General features: G+C 64.5%; 1 protein-coding gene across 4 annotated transcripts in view; it reads right to left on the minus strand.

The window, feature by feature from the left end:
- Positions 1-1,237: 1,237 nt before the first annotated feature.
- Positions 1,238-17,837, minus strand: part of LOC102450923 (von Willebrand factor A domain-containing protein 5A-like) — a 25,276-nt gene continuing 8,676 nt past the window's right edge. Inside the window, exons 1-18 of one of the 4 annotated variants that reach the window (XM_075912283.1) lie at positions 17,433-17,524; positions 15,731-15,789; positions 15,416-15,618; positions 14,055-14,277; positions 12,536-12,708; positions 11,878-11,992; positions 11,340-11,512; positions 11,145-11,233; positions 10,759-10,903; positions 9,493-9,572; positions 8,667-8,781; positions 8,401-8,565; positions 7,695-7,798; positions 7,251-7,459; positions 5,797-6,129; positions 4,727-4,863; positions 4,521-4,647; positions 1,239-4,194 (exon numbers count right to left, since the gene is read on the minus strand). In XM_075912283.1, coding sequence (XP_075768398.1) covers positions 4,115-4,194; positions 4,521-4,647; positions 4,727-4,863; positions 5,797-6,129; positions 7,251-7,459; positions 7,695-7,798; positions 8,401-8,565; positions 8,667-8,781; positions 9,493-9,572; positions 10,759-10,903; positions 11,145-11,233; positions 11,340-11,512; positions 11,878-11,992; positions 12,536-12,708; positions 14,055-14,277; positions 15,416-15,618; positions 15,731-15,770 — 2,511 coding nt within the window. In that variant the 5' untranslated portion in view covers positions 15,771-15,789; positions 17,433-17,524 and the 3' untranslated portion in view covers positions 1,239-4,114. Of the gene's footprint in view, positions 4,195-4,520; positions 4,648-4,726; positions 4,864-5,796; positions 6,130-7,250; positions 7,460-7,694; positions 7,799-8,400; positions 8,566-8,666; positions 8,782-9,492; positions 9,573-10,758; positions 10,904-11,144; positions 11,234-11,339; positions 11,513-11,877; positions 11,993-12,535; positions 12,709-14,054; positions 14,278-15,415; positions 15,619-15,730; positions 15,790-17,432; positions 17,525-17,837 lie in introns of those variants that run through there. The other 3 variants (XM_075912281.1, XM_075912282.1, XM_075912284.1) reach the window with 3 other exon arrangements.

Below are 17,837 nucleotides of genomic sequence, written 5' to 3' on the forward strand. Positions count from 1 at the left end.
GGTTATTTCAAGAGAAAACCCTTCTCTCAAAATAACCCTTATTCCTCCTACACTGAGGTTTACCAGTTATTTCGAGAGACGGGTTTTCTCTCGAAATAACCGCGTCTTAACAGCATCTGTTGTTTCATAGAATCATAGCGCTGGAAGAGACCTCAGAAAGTCAAGTCCAGCCCCCTGCCCAAGACAGGACCAATCTCAATTAAATCAGCCCAGCCAGGGCTTTGTCAAGGCAAGACTTAAACACCTCTAGGGATGGAGACTCCACTTCTTCCCTAGGGAACCCATTCCAGTGCTCCCCCACCCTCCTACGGAAATCATTTGTCCTAATCTCCAACCTGGACCTCTCCCACCACAACTTGAGCCCATTGCTCCTTGTTCTGCATCTGTCACTACTGAGAACAGCCTCTCTCCAGCCTCTTTGGAACCCCCTGCAGGAAGTTGAAGGCTGCTATCAAATCCCCCCTCACTCTTCTCTTCTGCAGACTAAACAGACCCAAATCCCTCAGCCTCTCCTCGTAGGTCATGTGCTCCAGCCCCAAATAGCGCTGTGTCGAAATAGCTCCATAACACAAATATGCAAATGAAGCACAGGATATGTAAATCCCGGCTCCATCTGCAATTTCGAATGTCTGCATTTGCATCCCTCTCTCGAAAGAGAGTGCAAGCGTAGACACACGGGCTGTGTCCGGACAGCCTCCCTTTTCCGGAAAAGGGATGCAAATTAGACACATCGCAATTGCAAATGAAGTGGGGATTTAAATCCCCCCCGCTTCATTTGCATAAACATGGCTGCCGCTTTTTTCCAGCTCAGAGCTTTGCCGGCAAAAAGCACGGATCTTTCAGAAAATAAAGCCTTTTCAGAAAGATCCCTTATTCCTCTTAAAATAAGTAGACACTGCCCATCCCCCGCCAGCCTTACTTCCTTGTCGTGGGGGGGAGGGTTCGCAGGCCCCTATACTGTTCCAGGTCTGCTTGCTTCATCCTCCCCACGCTAACAACCCCTTCTTCCACCCACCGAGCACTCACCCCCCCGGTAGCCACCCCCTTCCTTTGTTCACACCCCTTCCCCCGGCCAGGTGAGAAATGGCTGGGCCCTGGCCTTCGCGCCTCCCCCAGGGACCACCCCCCGCTGGGCAGTGCTTACAGACACCGGCCAGTAGGGGTCACCCCCAGCCCAACACAGCAACCAGTGATGGCCCAACCAGAGTGGATCCACACGAGGGTACAACCCCCCGACTATAGCACAGGGTGGGGGGTGTCCAACTGGTTACAGGCCTCACCCCACATCGGCCCCTCCCCCTGGGGCACAGTGTAAAGGCAGGTGTGACCCCCCACGTGTCATCTCCAAAAGGGACCACTCAGCTCCAACTCCCCGGGCCAGGGCCGCCCGTCCTGGTGGCTCGGGGCTGGGCGTGTGGGGAGCGCTCGGCTCTGGGCTGGGAACCTTTCACTAAAGGGGGCTCCCCACAGCTCCCCTTCTCTCATGGATACACCATGACGATTTCCCTAGGCGGGTGGGGAAGCGCTGGGCTGGGTTCCCTAGGGAGGGCGTGGAATCTCCACCCCTAGAGGCGTTGACGTCTCGGCTTGACCAAGCCCTGGCTGGGATGGTTGAGTCGAGGTTGGTCCTGCCTTGAGCAGGGGGCTGGACTTGATGACTCCTGAGGTCTCTACCCACCTTGGGGTTGTATGATAATAGAGACACTGGATTTCTGGCTCATTATGACCATCTGTAACCTGCTTGGTCCTACAGCTGCAGAAGTCTTCATCACCCCCATCCCCTCGCTCGGTCTCATGCAACGGGGGGTATCTCTGTGTCTCGTCCACCCCTTGCCTTTCCTCCCCTGATGCAAAGCTCCAGGCATGCACAGATGCCACGGTGAGGGGTCCCTCCCAAATCGGATGCCTAAGTCTGACCTGGAGGGGGACACTGGTCCATATTTTCCCATCTCAGCTGTAAACTCTGCCTAGACTTGGGTGCCGACATGTCTTGGGACTAGAAGTTCCCTCGTACATTTTCTGCATGCACCGAGGACGTAGGGGGCTGTCTACCCTTGCACCCCCTTGCGAGAAACGGATGCAAATGCAACTGAGCAAAATTGGAAAATGAAGCCCGGATTTCAATTTCCCATGCTTCATTTGCATATTTGCGTGATGGTGCTATTTCGAAATAACCACGTCTCGACCATGTTTGTTATTTCAAAAGAAAACCCTTCTTCTGGAATAACAGGTAAACCTCATTGTAGGAGGAAGAAGGGGTATTTCGAGAGCAAGGTTTTCTTTCAAAATAACCGTGTCTAGCCAGCGTTTCTTTTTTCGAAATAGCGCTATTTCGAAAGAGCACCGTAGCGCGAATATGCAAATGAAGCGTGGGAAATTCAAATCCTGGCTTCATTTGCAATTTCAAACAGGGGTGTTCATTTGTACCCCTCTCTCGAAAGAGGGTGCAAGGGTAGACATACCCTACGAGAATATGGATCTACACGTTGGCATCTTCCCATCGTTAAGTATCCAGGATAACTGATCCTTTCTGGGAAGAGATTTCCCTTGGTGGTTCTGTTGCTGGGACTTTCAAACGGGCGAAAAGGGACCGTTTCTTGTAAGGCCCCCGAACGATGCTATAATGGCAGAGAACATTGAACCGCCAAGGAAAAGCCGGCAGACGGTAGAACTGTTGATCACGGTGTCTTCGCAAGTCTGATGAGTTACACACCGATGTCCTACTGTTGCCATGTGCTGGTTCCCCGTCACCAACGTCTCCAGGTACGCTGACATATTAAACATATTTCTCCTCCCTGCTCCCGTGGCAGGCGGAAGAGAATATGGGCAGAGAGAACTCAGGAAGAAAGGCAAAAGGGCTGATTTGCACACGTGCGAGGCACTGGCAAAGAGAGCGAGGTGCCTCGTGCGAATCACGAGTGTGTAAGTGAGTTAGGTGTCTGGGTCATGCTGGTGTTCAGGGAGCATTACGGGATACAGGTTGAAAGTTATGTGGGCGTTTACAAATGCAGCTCGGTATCTAGTGGGATTTTCAAACAACCCATGACTATTAAAGTCACTGCTGCCACAGCGCCAGGCAATCGGGGGTCAGTGATCAGACCTGGGGGGCAGCTACCTTCTCAGCCACAGCACGGCTGAGGTAGAGACATGGGCTAGCACAGAGGCACACAGAGGAGAACTTTGAAGGGGGCTGATGCAGATGAGCGATGTAAAAAAAAATATAGAAAAATGTTAACCGTGTAACCGATCAAAATTCTATCGGTTAACGGTTAAACGTTTTCAGGGACGTAGCCCCTCCCTCTCCCAGATGCAGCAGCCAGCCCTGCTCCTGGGGGGCTCTCAGCCGACGATGAGGCCCCGGACAGGGAGTTTAATGGTTTAAGAAACCGATAAGCATCAGCTCATCGACGAAACGGTTAAACATGTATCTGGGAATGGGTTGGATTCACAACACACGGCCTTGATGTCCACCTACTGGCCTTCCCCAGGGGGTCGGGCCTGCTGGCCGAACTCTGCCTGGCTGGGAACCATCTGCCCGGCTCGAATCGGGGTAGGGTGCAAATCAGTCATTGGTGCGAATGCCTGGGCAGCCATTCACACGCGGGACTCTCTAGCGAGGAGAAATCGGCCATGATGACCACAGGGGGTTGTGTTTGGACTCCCAAATATCCTGTCTGTCTGTCTGTCCGTCCTGAAACTGAACTCGGGGTGGAGGGCGCTTGGTTTCCACTGGGTGGCTCATGCAGAGCAAGGTTAGGGCAGCCACCTATGGGGTGCAGGGACTGTTGAGACAGGCACCCCTCTAGTATTGGGAAAAAGCAAAGCAATTTGCAACGTTGACACTGGCGATCCCCCACAATGCTGAAAGGAGACAGTGGCTGTGAGCAGCGCAGGGGTTGCTGAATAGCAGCTCGCCAGGGGTTGGAGCCGGGGGCAGCCAGGGCTCCACTGCCGGTAGCAGGAGACTCATGAATTCAAATTGGTGGCAGCGGTGGGATCCATGCTGGGAGTTAGCTCCAGGCTGGGCTGAGGCTGCACCCAGTGCCCACTGCTGGCCTCAGGGCTCCCACTTGATGGCCCAGGGTAGCTTGTGGGTGCAGGGATCCCTGGAAGGTCAAAGCCCAAAGACGGCAGGGCCCACACTGCAGCCCAGCAAAGCATTGGCGGCTTCCAGGCACTCGCTCAGCCAGGGCCCTGCAAGGAGAAGGAGATCGATGGGGAGACACCGGCCCAGGAAATGGGGAGCGACCAGGAGGTGGGGGGAGACACGAGCGAGGGGAACAGGAGGAACAAAGAGCAGAGAGATCGCAGAGCGTGGCGGGACTGGCACGAGGGTCAGAAAGTAAAGGTGTCGGGGGATGAGGCATGGCGACCTCCGAAGGATGGTGGGAACGGGACTGGGATAGGCTGGGGGCAGAGGTGTGGGAGGCAGGGTGGGGTTCTGAGTTGTGGGGTTTCCATGGGGCAGGAGCTCTCCCGATGATACCCTGAGCCCCCTCCCTCCCCGCACACCCTCCTACCTGCTCGATCCTGCACCCAGACCACAGCTTTTGCCTCCAGCAGCTCCCACTCGTCGCGCTGCCCCGCGGCCCGGCCGTGCAGCCAGACCACGGCCAGCACCGTGGCCCAGACGCCAGGGACCACGTCCTGTGGAGGAGAGACAGTCTGAGACAGGGCGGGTCTGGGAACCTCCCTGCCCCCCATCTCTGCCCTCCCCCGCACTCACCTCACTGGGCATCCTCCCTCTGGCGTCTGTCTCACTCACCCCCAGCGCGACAACCAGCTGGGGCCCGAAGTCCCAGGAGCCATCGGCGTTCTGCAGGGACACCAGCCTCAGCAGAGGAGACTCCTCCGTTGCCTGGTCTGAAAAGAGAGATGGGGCGGGGACATGATTTCAGTATAGCGAGATGGCCTGTCCAAGTTGGGGACAGTCTACAACCTTAACTGGGACCGTCTATGTCACCTTAACGCTGCCCCATTCCTGGGCATCCTTTACCTGTTCCTCTGAGCCCTAATGCTCCATTCATAGGCATGCTTTATCTGGTTCTCTGCACCATTGACCCCTCCATGGGTATCCTTAGCCCTACCCCATCCTGCACCCATGGGATGACAATATTCAGCATTAGGCCCCCAACTCCCTTGGGTCACTGTGAATGTCCTAGCCTCAGCCATTAAGCCCAAGTCTCACACACAATCTGACAATCTCCACTACAACCTGCAAAGGACACTTCCTTCCAGGGAAAGACATGGGCCTGTAAGGAAGTAGGGGAGATGGGATGTAACAGTGTGTATAGGATATAGCCATAGATGGGCCAGGATTATGGGGCAGAGTTAAGGTTACCCGGGCTGCAGTAACCAGACTCTCCAATTCAGATTTTAAGGGGAGTCTAAACTTCCAAATTTCTGCCTTTCCTGGCCTTCTTTGGTTATGAACCGGACGGTGCCCACAACGATCTGTGCCCCATAACTCAGGTGTACCCATGTCCTACCCTAAGCCCAGTTTCAGCCAAGTTCTTTGCCAGGAATTTCCACCAGTGTGTCTGAGAGAAAACAGCAGGGGAGTCCCTCCCGAGCCGGCACAAACTCACATCCTGCATCCCAGCTTCTCGCCTGGAAGCTTCCGTCTTATTTTTTTATTCATTTCGTGGCAAGAGGACTTGTGTCACCTCACTTCAAACCCAACCCGTTAAGGACGCCCCTATCTCCTTGTTGTCAAGGCCGTTCTTCAAGAATTTCCATCCGCCCCCGATCCTGACGTTTGCCCCCCAGTTCTGACGCCCGGTCCCCCCCCCCCACCTTTCTGGGGTGCAGGCTCTGGCAGGGCCCCCAGGTCGGAGCTCTTGCTCCCGTTGTGTTGCGGCCGTCCCCAGAGGCGCTGTGGGATGCTGCGGAGCCAGGACAGACACTTCTGAGGGAGGTGAAGGCCCAGGCTGGATTTGGTGTGTGGTTGAAACGCACTGGCATGGCAGCTGTGCTCCTCAATCAAGTTATCGTAACTATCCGTGATCTCCGGTCTCTCCAGCACGTTATCTCTTTTCAGGATGGGAGACCAGTCGACCACACAGATGTCGTTCGACGGCACCAGGGAGACAAAGCGCCGCGAAGGCATGGAGAACGGTGGCACGGAGGCTGATGGACGGACAGAGGGACAGACATATGCACCCACAGAGACAGACTCGGGGGAGATGGAGAAATCCCAGCCCCGCTCCGATACTCAGAGCTCTGGAACCCCTCCCCCATACTGCCCAACCCCTTTCCCCCACCCAAACTCCCCCCCTACTCCCTCAAGGGTTGGCACCCCCCACGAACCCGCCTGTCCTGGGCTGTGACCTCCGAAACTAGTCCCCATTCTTCTTCCCGTTGGGCCCCAGGGATGTGGGGGGCAGAGGCTGTGCCCTATGGTTGAAGGCAGGATGCTATGGGGGGGGAAAGGCCCCTCCTAGCCAGGCTCATGACAGCGATGGGCCTGTGGCCAAGCGGGTTGGTGGGTCTAGGTCTGCTTCACCATCTGCGTCTCCCCGTCTGGGTCAGGCCGTCTGCGTCTGGGTCCGTCGCAGCCACGTCTCCCGTTCTGGGTCCGTCCGTCTGCGTCTCCCCGTCTAGGTCTGGCCGTCTCCCGTTCTGGGTCGGTCGCAGCCACGTCTCCCGTTCTGGGTCCGTCCGTCTGCCTCTGGGTCCGTCGCAGCCACGTCTCCCAGTCTGGGTCTGTCCGTCTGCATCTCCCCGTCTGGGTCTGGCTGTCTGCATCTGGGTCCGTCGCAGCCACGTCTCCAGTTCTGGGTCCGTCCGTCTGCGTCTCCCCGTCTGGGTCTGGCCGTCTGCGTCTGTGTCCGTCGCAGCCACGTCTCCAGTTCTGGGTCCGTCCGTCTGCGTCTCCCCGTCTGGGTCTGGCCGTCTGCGTCTGGGTCCGTCGCAGCCACGTCTCCAGTTCTGGGTCCGTCCGTCTGCGTCTCCCCGTCTGGGTCTGGCCGTCTGCGTCTGGGTCCGTCGCAGCAACGTCTCCCGTTCTGGGTCCGTCCGTCTGCGTCTCCCCGTCTGGGTCTGGCCGTCTGCGTCTGGGTCCGTCGCAGCCACGTCTCCCGTTCTGGGTCCGTCCGTCTGCGTCTCCCCGTCTGCGTCTCCCCGTCTGCGTCTCCCCGTCTGGCTCTGGGTCCGTCACATCCCACGTCTCCCGTTCTGGGTCCATTCGCTCATGTTTCTCCACATGTTAGGTCCCCCTCCCCCCCATGCAGGGCCCCCCGCGGGGTTACCTGCCAGCGGGACGTCCCGCCTCATCAGCGGCCCCTGCACCGGCTGCCCCTGCGCCGCGTCCACCCCCACGTAGGCCGTGAGGGAGCAGACGACGCCCGAGCTCAGACTGGCCTCCAGCGCCCGGTGCCGGGCCCCCTCCTCCCCCGCGCTCATGGCCCCCTCCAGCTCCAGCAGCAGGGCCTTGGCCGCCAGCCGGTGAACGGGCAGCCTGGGTGGGAGAGAGGCAGGGTGAGCCCAGACACCTCGGCCCAGCCATACAGGAGGTGGCGGGGGGAGGGGTGGCAGAGGCTGGTGGGGCAGCAGAGAGGAACCAGGCTCCTGCATAGGGCAGCGGCGTTCAGTGGTCACAGCAGGGGGGTAGGACTCCGGCTTGTCCCTGGGGCAGGGCCCCTCCTGGCTCGGTGCGACTGAGCGGGGGGGACCGGGCGGGAGGACCCAGCTACCTGTCTCCAGCCTGCGGCTGCAGGGGGAACGGCAGCGTCTCCTTGTAGCTCTGCTCCTGGATACGGTACTGCAGCGTCACGCCCCCCACGGCTGCGCCTGGGGGCTGCGGGCAGAGGAAGTGTCTGAGTTTGTGTGTGAGGGTGGAGAAGATGTCCGGGGACCCCTTTCTTATGCAATTTACAGGACAAAGTGGTAAATACGTCCAATTTACACAGAGAGTTACCTAGGCAGCCCAATGGTCATCATTAGGTGCCAGAGTTAACAATTCCCCTTGGCATCAATGCAGTTGGGCCAACCCCCTGTGTCTCGGCTGTTTTTAGGGGCCAAAGTGAACAATATCAATTGGCAGCAACGGGGCTGGGTCGCACAGACCCCACCTCCCCATCAGCCATCACTAGGGGCCAGAGTGAACAATCCCCATTGATGTCAATGGGGCTGGGTCGCACAGACCCCACCTCCCCATCAGCCATCACTAGGGGCCAGAGTGAACAATCCCCATTGATGTCAATGGGGCTGGGTCGCACAGACCCCACCTCCCCATCAGCCATCACTAGGGGCCAGAGTGAACAATCCCCATTGATGTCAATGGGGCTGGGTAGCACAGACCCCACCTCTCCACCAGCCATCACTAGGGGCCAGAGTTATCGCCCAGCCAGGAGTTCTCACGGTCCTGGGGGTGCCCCGCACGGGGCCTGGCGCTCTCACCTGGGGCTGCCCACGGAGCTGGGCGTAGACCAGGCACCGCTGCCCAGAGAAGATCACCTCGGGGGCCGGGCCCAGCAGCGCCGCCTCCATCCCGGGGGGCAGGTCCCAGCTCAGCGCGACGCTGCTCACGGCCGGCTGCAGGGCCCGCTTCAGAGACTGCAGCGCCTGGGGGGACACCGCACGGGGAGCCGGACGCCTGGCTCCTCTCCCGGCTCGGGGGGGAGGGGCTCTGGGGGGGCCAGGAGCCCGCACCCCTGGGGTCTCACCTTGGGCTGCATGCGGTCCTGGCCCGTGATGAACTCGGCGCTGCCCCCCCCGGCCCGGGCGATGCCTTTGATCAGGGCCGTGGAGGCGCCTTCCCCGATGCCGAAGGAGAAGCACCTGCCAGGGGCGGAGCCTGGGGTCAGAGATGGGAGGGGGCGGAGCCTGGGGTCAGAGATGGGAGGGGGCGGGGCCGTGCCGCGGGGGAGGGGCCGGGCGGGGGGGCTGAGGGGCAAGTATCATCGGGCGATACTGGAGCTGGGGGTGAATCTCTGACGTCTTGGGGTGTCGCCGGGGGCGCTCTGCGTCCAACCGCCTAACCCACTGTGGGGACCCTGGGTGACCCCCCGGGAACCGGCAGACCCCCCACGGGACTGAGGGAAGGGCAAAATGTCTGTGTCGACAGCTCCAATCGCTTCCCCGTCCCTGCCCCCTTGGGAACGGCCTCCCCCCGACTCCCATCCCCTGCCCCTCAGCTCTAGGGGACATGCACAAGACGGGCCGAGGGCGGCCACGGGGATTATCGGGGGGTCTGGCGATGGGAAACGGGGCGACCCGGCCCCCTCCACACGGCGTCGCTAGGGGGAAGGGCTGAAATGGGGGCAGGGGGGAAGCAGGAAGTGGGGGGGTGAGGGACGGGGTTGGGGGGAGGGGCCCGGGCCCCGCACCACCCTAGGGACGGGACGGCCAGCAGCTTGGGGCATCCATGAGGAGACCGGCGCTCACGACCGAGTGCCAGGCACCTGGACAGCAGGGCTGGGGGCTGCTGGGGGGGGAGGGTTGTGGGGGGCAGGGCGTGGAGGACACTGCAGGGGCAGGAGGCCCCGTTACCTATGGGACCCCCGGTGACGCTGCACCTCGCCGATGGCCTCCTGGGTGTTACACACCTCCCCGTCCGTGAACACGAACAGCTGGGGGGAGAGACGGTGTCAGAGCTGGGGGCACCCCCCGGAGACACCCCGTCCCCTGGGAACCAGAGAGCCTGCCCCTCCCCCCCACCCCCTGACACGCCCAGCCACATCGCTCCCCCGCCCCTCCCCCCCGCCCAGAGACCCCCTGGCAGCGAAGACGACAAGTTACGAGAAGCCGAGTCCCGGGCAGACGGGGAAGCTCAACCAGCCAAAGGCCCCTGGAAGGGACCCAGCATCTATGGGGTGTTGGGGGCCCCCTGGGGCATCTGAGACCCCGTTTCCCAAAGCCCTTTTGGGCAGCCCTGGGGAAACAGCAGCACCAGCCTCTGCCCCCCCGCTCAGCGCCCTGGGACACACCTTCCGCTGCACCCGGCACAATGCGCGCGGTGGTGCACAGTTCTCCCCATCTCTACCTGGGAGCCCGGCCCCCACCTGCCTCCCCGCCCGGACCCTGGAACACCCCCCCCCCCCAGAGAGCCCAAGGGACCCTGCTCGGAGCTGCCAGTGGTGGGTGGGGGGATCCAGCAGGACGGGGGCCCTGAAGGTGGGGGCCGGGGGCCATACCTCGTCACAGACGTGGCTGGCAGTGCTCAGCTCTGCACTCCCCTCTGGAGCCCCCACCGCCACCCTGCCCCCCAGCTGTGTGTGCTCCAGAGGGGGGTGCAGAGCTGAGCACTGCCAGCCACGTCTGTGACGAGGTATGGCCCCCGGCCCCCACCTTCAGGGCCCCCGTCCTGCGGGATCCCCCCACCCCCCCAGCAGAGCCCCCCACCCCAGCCCCCCTCCGGCCCCTGGCTCCCTGCAGCCCCCAGACCTGGCACAGGTGCCTCCACCCCCCTGCTCAGCGCCCCGGGACGCACCTTCCCTGCCTGACTCGGGGGACAGTGCGCCGCTGCACCCGGCACAATGTGCGCGGTGGTGCACAGTTCTCCCCATCTCTACCTGGGAGCCCGGCCCCCACCTACCCCGCCCGGCCCCTGGAGACTCCAACCCACTGGAGTACCCAAGGGACTCTTGTCCCCCCCACACCCGCCCTGCCCCCCGGCTACGTGTGGCCCCCGTGATCCCAGCCAGGTCTGATGACGTTCAGCTCCCGGCCCCGACCCTCGCGGCCCCACCCTGCTGGATCCCCCCACCCGCCCAGAAGGGGCCTGCTCCGACCTCCAGCTCCCTGCAGCCCCCAGACCTGGCGCGGGTGCCCGTCCTGGCAGGGGCTGCGGTAAATGGCTCGTAGCGGCGCCAAGATCTCAGTGCCCCCCAGGTCGGCGCGGAGCTGCTGGACGTGCTGCAGAGACTCTGCCATGGTCTGCTGGGTGTACTCCACGCTCCGCCTGCGGGGGGTGCCGGGGGTCAGGGTGGGACAGACAGAGACGGGGACACCCCTCCCCCACCTAGACCCACCCCCATTCCACGGACTCCGGAACCCCACCCAGCCCTGCCCCCGGCCCAGGGACACCCCGACCCCCACCCAGCCCTGCCCCCAGTCAAGGGACACCCTGACCCATCCCACACATCCCTTCCCCGCCCCGTCATCCAGCAACCCACAGACCCGCCCCTGCCCCTCTGACTCACGGGTAGAAGTACTCGAACTGGGACCCAAAGCCGTAGATGTTGAAGTAACAGCCCAGGGGCAAACTCTTCAGCAGCAGGACCAGGGTCTCCTGGGGACGGTCAGACGGACGGAGTCACCCCGGGCCCAGCCAGCCGGGGCTGCTCCCTGGGGCGGCCCCACGGGCCCATCGAGCGCGGCTTCAGGCCTAGCAGTACCTTGGCAATGTCGATGCGCCGGGGGGAGTCGGCGCAGGCGTCCATGGCGCAGTCCATGCTGCCGGAGCGATCCAGCAGGAAGATGAACTCGCCGGCCACGCTCCGGCCCGGCCCCACCTCCGGCAGGTTGGGCAGCAGGGTCACCATCACGGCCGGGTCGCCCATAAGTGAGCCTGAGGGGGGTGAGCCCTGTGAGAGCCCCCAATGTCCAGAGCCCCACTGCTCTGCCCTTCCCCCACCTCTCTCCACTAGGAACTCCGCCCCCCAGCCCCAACTGCCCAGAGCCCAACCCCCACACCTCTGCCCCTCCCCCACCTCTCTCCCTTAGATCCCCTATGGCCCCCAGCACCTCCCACCATCCCTCCTACTTCAACCTGCCCCCGTCCCCTGCCCCCAGATACCTCAGACCTCCCTTGTCACTAACCATCCCCTTAATCCCACCGCACCCACCAACACCTCTCTCACCTCCCTGCCCCACAGAACCACAGCCTTGCCCCACTCAGGGGATGTGGGGTGCAGCCCCCCACCTGCCACGTACCTGGCTCCGCTCCAGGCAGACCAGCCTCCAGCACCGCGCTGGGCTTGTGCGGCTCCACATAATACACCAGCAGCTCCACGTCCCGGTCCCAGGGCGGTTGCTGGGCTAGTGACACCTGGGGGGAGGGGACAGACATTATCAGCTCCCCATAGCCCCTGGGTTCCAGGTCCCACTGGCTCTCATGCCCGGACCGGTGAGGAGGAAAACAGCCCCAAGGACATCGCGGGAACTGGGCCCTTCTGGGGAGTAAACCACCAAGTTCTGAACTTTTTTGGCTCCTTCCCATTGGAGGAGACAGTTTCCTAGTTGGGGGGTGAGTTCCCCGCCCCAAGTGCAACTGCTACAGGGGCCCCATGGGAACCCCCCCAGAGAACAAGGGAAACTGAGGCCCAGGGCAGGGCCAGGATTTCAGCCTCATGGGCTGGTCTCAGCCCTAGACATTTCCCCCCAGGAAATGGGGAAATTCCCCAGACCTGTGTGTCCCTTGTCATCCCCCCGGTTTTGAGGCCCACCCACTACCCTGCCCCACATCTCCCCCCGGCCGACTCCCAGATGGTCTCCTGGGACCTGCCACCTCCACAAGCCCCTTCAATGACCCGCCCCCGACATTCGGACCCCAGTAACTCTGCCCCCCACTGGCCGGTCCCTGTCCTGGTACCTGGGCGCTGCTCTGGTCCCCGCCCGGGTAGCTCAGGGGGGTGAGGGGGCAGTTGGAGACCACGCGCTCCACGCCGTGGGGCGACTCCAGCGTGGCGCTCAGGCTCAGCGTGTAGGGCAGCTCCCCCGGGGGGGCCCGCGGGACCCCCTGGATGACGTCCTCGCCCGCCCAGCCTGCAGGGGGAGATGTGGGGTGAGGGCGGGGGATGAGAGAGAGGGGGTGGTTATTGGTGGGAAGGGAGGAGGGGACATTGGGGAACAAAGGGGACATTGGAGGAACCCCAGGGGGTTGGGCTATAAGGGCAGTTTGGGTGGCTGGGGGGGTTCACACTTGCTGGAGGAAGGATTACTGGGCTATGGGGGCATAGCAGAGATCGGGGGGAGTTATGGGGTTAGGAGGCCCCGAGAGGCGCTTCCCCTGTGGGATGCACAGGGCTAAGCCCACTCTGCTTCCCTCTTCTGCAAAAACCTATGCAAATGAAGCACAGATTAGCATATGGCCATACTTCATTTGCATAATTAATTCAGAGCTGCTTTTGTGCAAAACCCCGCTCTCATGCAAGAGCCGTCCTTCCTGGAAAAGCAAGGAACCCCTTTTCCCTATGGGAAACCGTGGGATTGCGGGCAGGGCGGCACAGCAGCGATATGGGGCATAGTGAGTTAGGGGGCGGGCTCCCCATGGGCGGAAGGTGGGGCTGACAGGGGCATGGCGCAGGGGAGGAGGGGCTCTGGGATGTGGTGGAGTTTGTGTTCTGGCTGCTTTGTATGGACTCCGCGGTCCCATGTGTTTGGGGGGGGGAGGTGTCCGGGGTCCGTCCCGGCTGCGAGAGCCTTTTGGTGCCTGGAGGGGGTCCCGCAATATTTACACGCCTGGAGTCAATGGCTAGGCCGTGGCCAGGGTTCAGGCCTCCTCTCTTACCCCCCAACGCGCACACACGCTGCTCCTGCTGCTGGCCAGGGTGCTGAAAGGCCTCCCGCGGGGAGCTTGGGCTTTCTCCACATCCACCACTTGGAGGGAGGAGGGAGGAGAGTGGGGGGTTCGGAAGACGCAACCTGTGACAGCCCAGGCATCCGAACAAAGCAGGGGGCGGGACTTCCTGGAGGACTCTGACCAGTGGGGAGGTGGGTGAGTTAGTGTTTGGCTGGCTCAGAGACGGGGGGGGGGGGGGGTCTAATGCTGGGTCCCCCCTTCTCTTCTACTTGCTGCCTGAGAATCCATCTGGCGCAGCCGGGGGGGGAGGCCCGGGGGCTCCCCGCACCCCGTGACAGGTTCACAGTGGAGTGTGGAGTGGGGCATGTGGCGTGGGGGGGGGACTCACAGTGGGGCACATAGCAAAGGAGGGGGAATTCGCCATGGGGGCATGAGGGTCAGGGGGACTCACCGTAGGGGGACGTGGTGGAGGGGGAGGGGCATTCACCCTGGGGGGCAAGCCGGCGGGGGAGGGGCATTCACCCTGGGGAGGTGGGGCGGGGGAGGAGGGACTCACCCTGGGGGGCACGGTGGGGGAGGGGGCACTCACCCTGGGGGGCGTAGCGGGGGCGCAGCACGATGGGCAGCACGAAGCGGGCGGCGCCGTCGGGCTCCCGCGGCAGCTCGCAGACGTAGCGCAGGGTCAGCGCCGCCTCCGCGCCGGGGGGCAGGTTCCCCAGGGAGCAGCTGAACACGTCGCCCCCGGCCCCGGCCTCCTCCAGCAGGAACGAGGTCTGGCCCCCCACCAGCGCGTCCCCGTACAGCTCCCGCGCCTGCCGGAGACACCGTCACCCGATAGCCCCTCCCCCGCCCGCTCCCGCGCCTGCCGGGGACACCGTCACCCGATAGCCCCTCCCCCACCTGCTCCCGCGCCCGCCGGAGACACCGTCACCCGATAGCCCCTCCCCCGCCTGCTCCCGCGCCCGCCGGAGACACCGTCACCCGATAGCCCCTCCCCCGCCCGCTCCCACGCCTGCCGGAGACACCGTCACCCGATAGCCCCTCCCCCGCCCGCTCCCGCGCCTGCCGGAGACACCGTCACCCGATAGCCCCTCCCCCGCCCGCTCCCGCGCCTGCCGGAGACACCGTCACCCGATAGCCCCTCCCCCGCCCGCTCCCACGCCTGCCGGAGACACCGTCACCCGATAGCCCCTCCCCCGCCCGCTCCCGCGCCTGCCGGAGACACCGTCACCCGATAGCCCCTCCCCCGCCCGCTCCCACGCCTGCCGGAGACACCGTCACCCGATAGCCCCTCCCCCACCTGCTCCCGCGCCCGCCGGAGACACCGTCACCCGATAGCCCCTCCCCCGCCCGCTCCCGCGCCTGCCGGAGACACCGTCACCCGATAGCCCCTCCCCCGCCCGCTCCCGCGCCTGCCGGAGACACCGTCACCCGATAGCCCCTCCCCCGCCCGCTCCCGCGCCTGCCGGAGACACCGTCACCCGATAGCCCCTCCCCCGCCCGCTCCCGCACCTGCCGGAGACACCGTCACCCGATAGCCCCTCCCCCGCCCGCTCCCGCGCCTGCCGGAGACACCGTCACCCGATAGCCCCTCCCCCGCCCGCTCCCGCGCCTGCCGGACACCGTCACCCGATAGCCCCTCCCCCGCCCGCTCCCGCACCTGCCGGAGACACCGTCACCCGATAGCCCCTCCCCCGCCCGCTCCCGCACTCACCCCCCGAGGACACTGTCACCCGATAGCCCCTCCCCCGCCCGCTCCCGCGCTCACCCCCCGAGGACACCGTCACCCGATAGCCCCTCCCCCGCCCGCTCCCGCGCTCACCCCCCGAGGACACTGTCACCACCGCCCCTCCCCCGCCTGCTCCCGCACCTGCTGGAGACACCGTCACCCCCGCCCGCTCCCGCGCCCCCCGGAGACACCAGTGACCCCACAGCCCCTCCCCCCGGTACCTGTTCCTTCTCCCGGAGCTGGGCCTCCACGCGGGTGCCCCCCAGCAGGGCCTGGAAGGCGTAGACGGCCGCCTCGGCGTCCAGGGGGAAGACGAAGACGGTTTCCACCGGCCCCGGCTCCTCGTTCCGGTAGCGCAGCTCGCAGGCCACGTCCGCCACGAAGCCGCGGAGCAGCAGCGCCACCGAGCCGCTGCGCAGGGGCACTGGGGAGAGGGGGGTCAGCCACGGGCCCCACGGACCCCCACCGGCCCCGGGGGAGGGGCCTCGGCCACATGGCCCCGCCCCCCCACAGCTCCGTCCCCAGCCCTGACTCACCCGGCTCCTTGGTGCTGGTCAGGAGGCCGTAGGCCGACATCTCGCCTGGGGGGCGGGATCTGTGGGGCGGACGTAGCAGGGCTCATGGAAACAGGTCGGCCCCCACCCGGCCCCCAGTCCCACCCCCTGCCCAGCCAGGCCCAGTGGCGGGGAGTCCCACAGGCACCCAGGCCCAGCTCACAGAGGATGCTGATAGCTCCGCTCTGGCCCCCGGCTCCCTGCCCGCCAACACGGGCGCGGGGGTGGGGCAAGGGGGAGCCATGTGGGGCGCAGGAAGGAGCTGGATCCTGCTGTCTGGACTTTGGGAGCAGGCTCCAGGCCGAGGCAGGAGGAGGGGTGCAGGGGGCGAGAGGCTCCGGGCCCAGGCATGGGGAGGCCTGTGTGTGTGGGGGGGTGCGGAGGCATGACCAGGTGGCTCTGGGCTCTGCCATTGGTCCGGATTCCCAGCCAATAGGAGCAGCTGGGGACGGGGCGGGGCGGAGAGCTGGTTGGTAGGAACGGGGACACGCCCTGGACCGTCCCCGAAGCCCTTTTCCTCCTGACACGCCGGTCAAACAGCGCCCAGGGGCATCCTGGCCAGAGGCAGGGGGCAGACGGAGCAGGCAGGCCTAGTGGTGAGAGCAGAGGGGCTGGGAGCCAGGTCTCCTGGGTTCTCTCCCTGGCTCTCGGAGGGCAGTGGGGGGAGTGGTTAGAGCTGGCAGGCAGGGCTGTTTGCTCTCCCCACAGCCCTGGGGAGCCGCGTACCGGGGCAGTAACGGGCTGGGGGGGACCCGGGTGAGCTGGGGGGGGGGGGGTGACCCAGCTATTTGCTTCCACTGGGGCCCGAGGGGCCGCCGTGAACCTCCTGCCCCAACAGCTGCCAAACTCCAGCCCCCACCCGGGTCTCTGCCCCCTCCGCCCCTCGCCAGCCCGGGACCGGTGTCCGAGCACCCGGCGACAGGCCGGCACCAGCTGCTTCCCCTGCAGCAGGATCCCGGCTCCGACACACCCAGGGAGTCTCCGCGGAGCAGCCGGGATCTGAGGGTGCTGGGGGGGGCACAATAGCTCCCTGGACAATCCCCAGCTCCGAGGCCGGGCGGGAACATTGGGAGGCCCCGGGTCACCCCCAGGCCGGGCAGGGTCCAGAACGAACCCTTGGGGAAACTGAGGCAGGGCTGCTTCACAACCCTCCTTCCTGTCAGTCAAAGTCCCTCTCCCAGCCACTGGCGCCTTCCTTTGGTGCTGCAGCGCCCAGCCCTGCCCCCCCCCCCAGCGAGGTGCCCTTCCCCCGGCTCTGGGGTACGTGGCACAGCCCGGGACACGGCGGGGCGAGGGGGGGGGCGCTTTCCCTGTAATTTAACTCTGACGCCCAATGGCCCGGCCGGAGAAAAGGCGTCGGTCGATTCCCCAGCCAGGCCCTGGCGGCTGCTTCTGGTGCGGAGCCCGCGAAGGGTCTCTGAGCAGGGGCCAGGAAGGACCCCCAGAGCCCCCGAGAGCCAGGGGGAGCGGGACGGCCGGGGGGGGGACGGTAGGAGACACCCAGGGAGCAGGGAAAGGGGGACGGGGGAGAGTTTGGGGGGCCCCTGGCACCAGCCCCCCCGCCAGGCCGGGGATGCTCCGCGGGGGCCGAGCCCCGAGTCGGGGGGAGGGGCCCAGGGTTGGGGGGGAGGAGCCATGGATCTGGGGGGGCCCGATCCCGGGGGCCCGATCCGCGCTCTGCTACCTGCTGCCTGCAGCGAAGCCCTGAGTCAGACAGGGAGACACCAGCCCCGCCCCCTCCAGGGAGCGTCTGCAAACTCCTCTCCCCCCGCCCAACGCAGCCAGGGAGCGTCTGCAAACTCCCGTCCCTCCCCGCAGCCAGGGAGCGTCTGCAAACTCCCCTCCCTCCCGCCCAACGCAGCCAGGGAGCGTCTGAAAACTCCCCTTCCCCCCGCAGCAAGGGAGCGTTTTGCAAACTCCCCTCCCCCCCGCAGCCAGGGATTGTCTGCAAACTCCCCTCCCTCCCGCCCAACGCAGCCAGGGATTGTCTGCAAACTCCCCTCCCTCCCGCCCAACGCAGCCAGGGAGCATCTGCAAACTCCGCTTCCCCTCCCCTCCCCCCCCCGCAGCCAGGGAGCGTCTGCAAACT

The sequence above is a fragment of the Pelodiscus sinensis genome, chromosome 30, assembly GCF_049634645.1.
Source record: "Pelodiscus sinensis isolate JC-2024 chromosome 30, ASM4963464v1, whole genome shotgun sequence".
Lineage (NCBI taxonomy): Eukaryota > Metazoa > Chordata > Testudines > Trionychidae > Pelodiscus > Pelodiscus sinensis.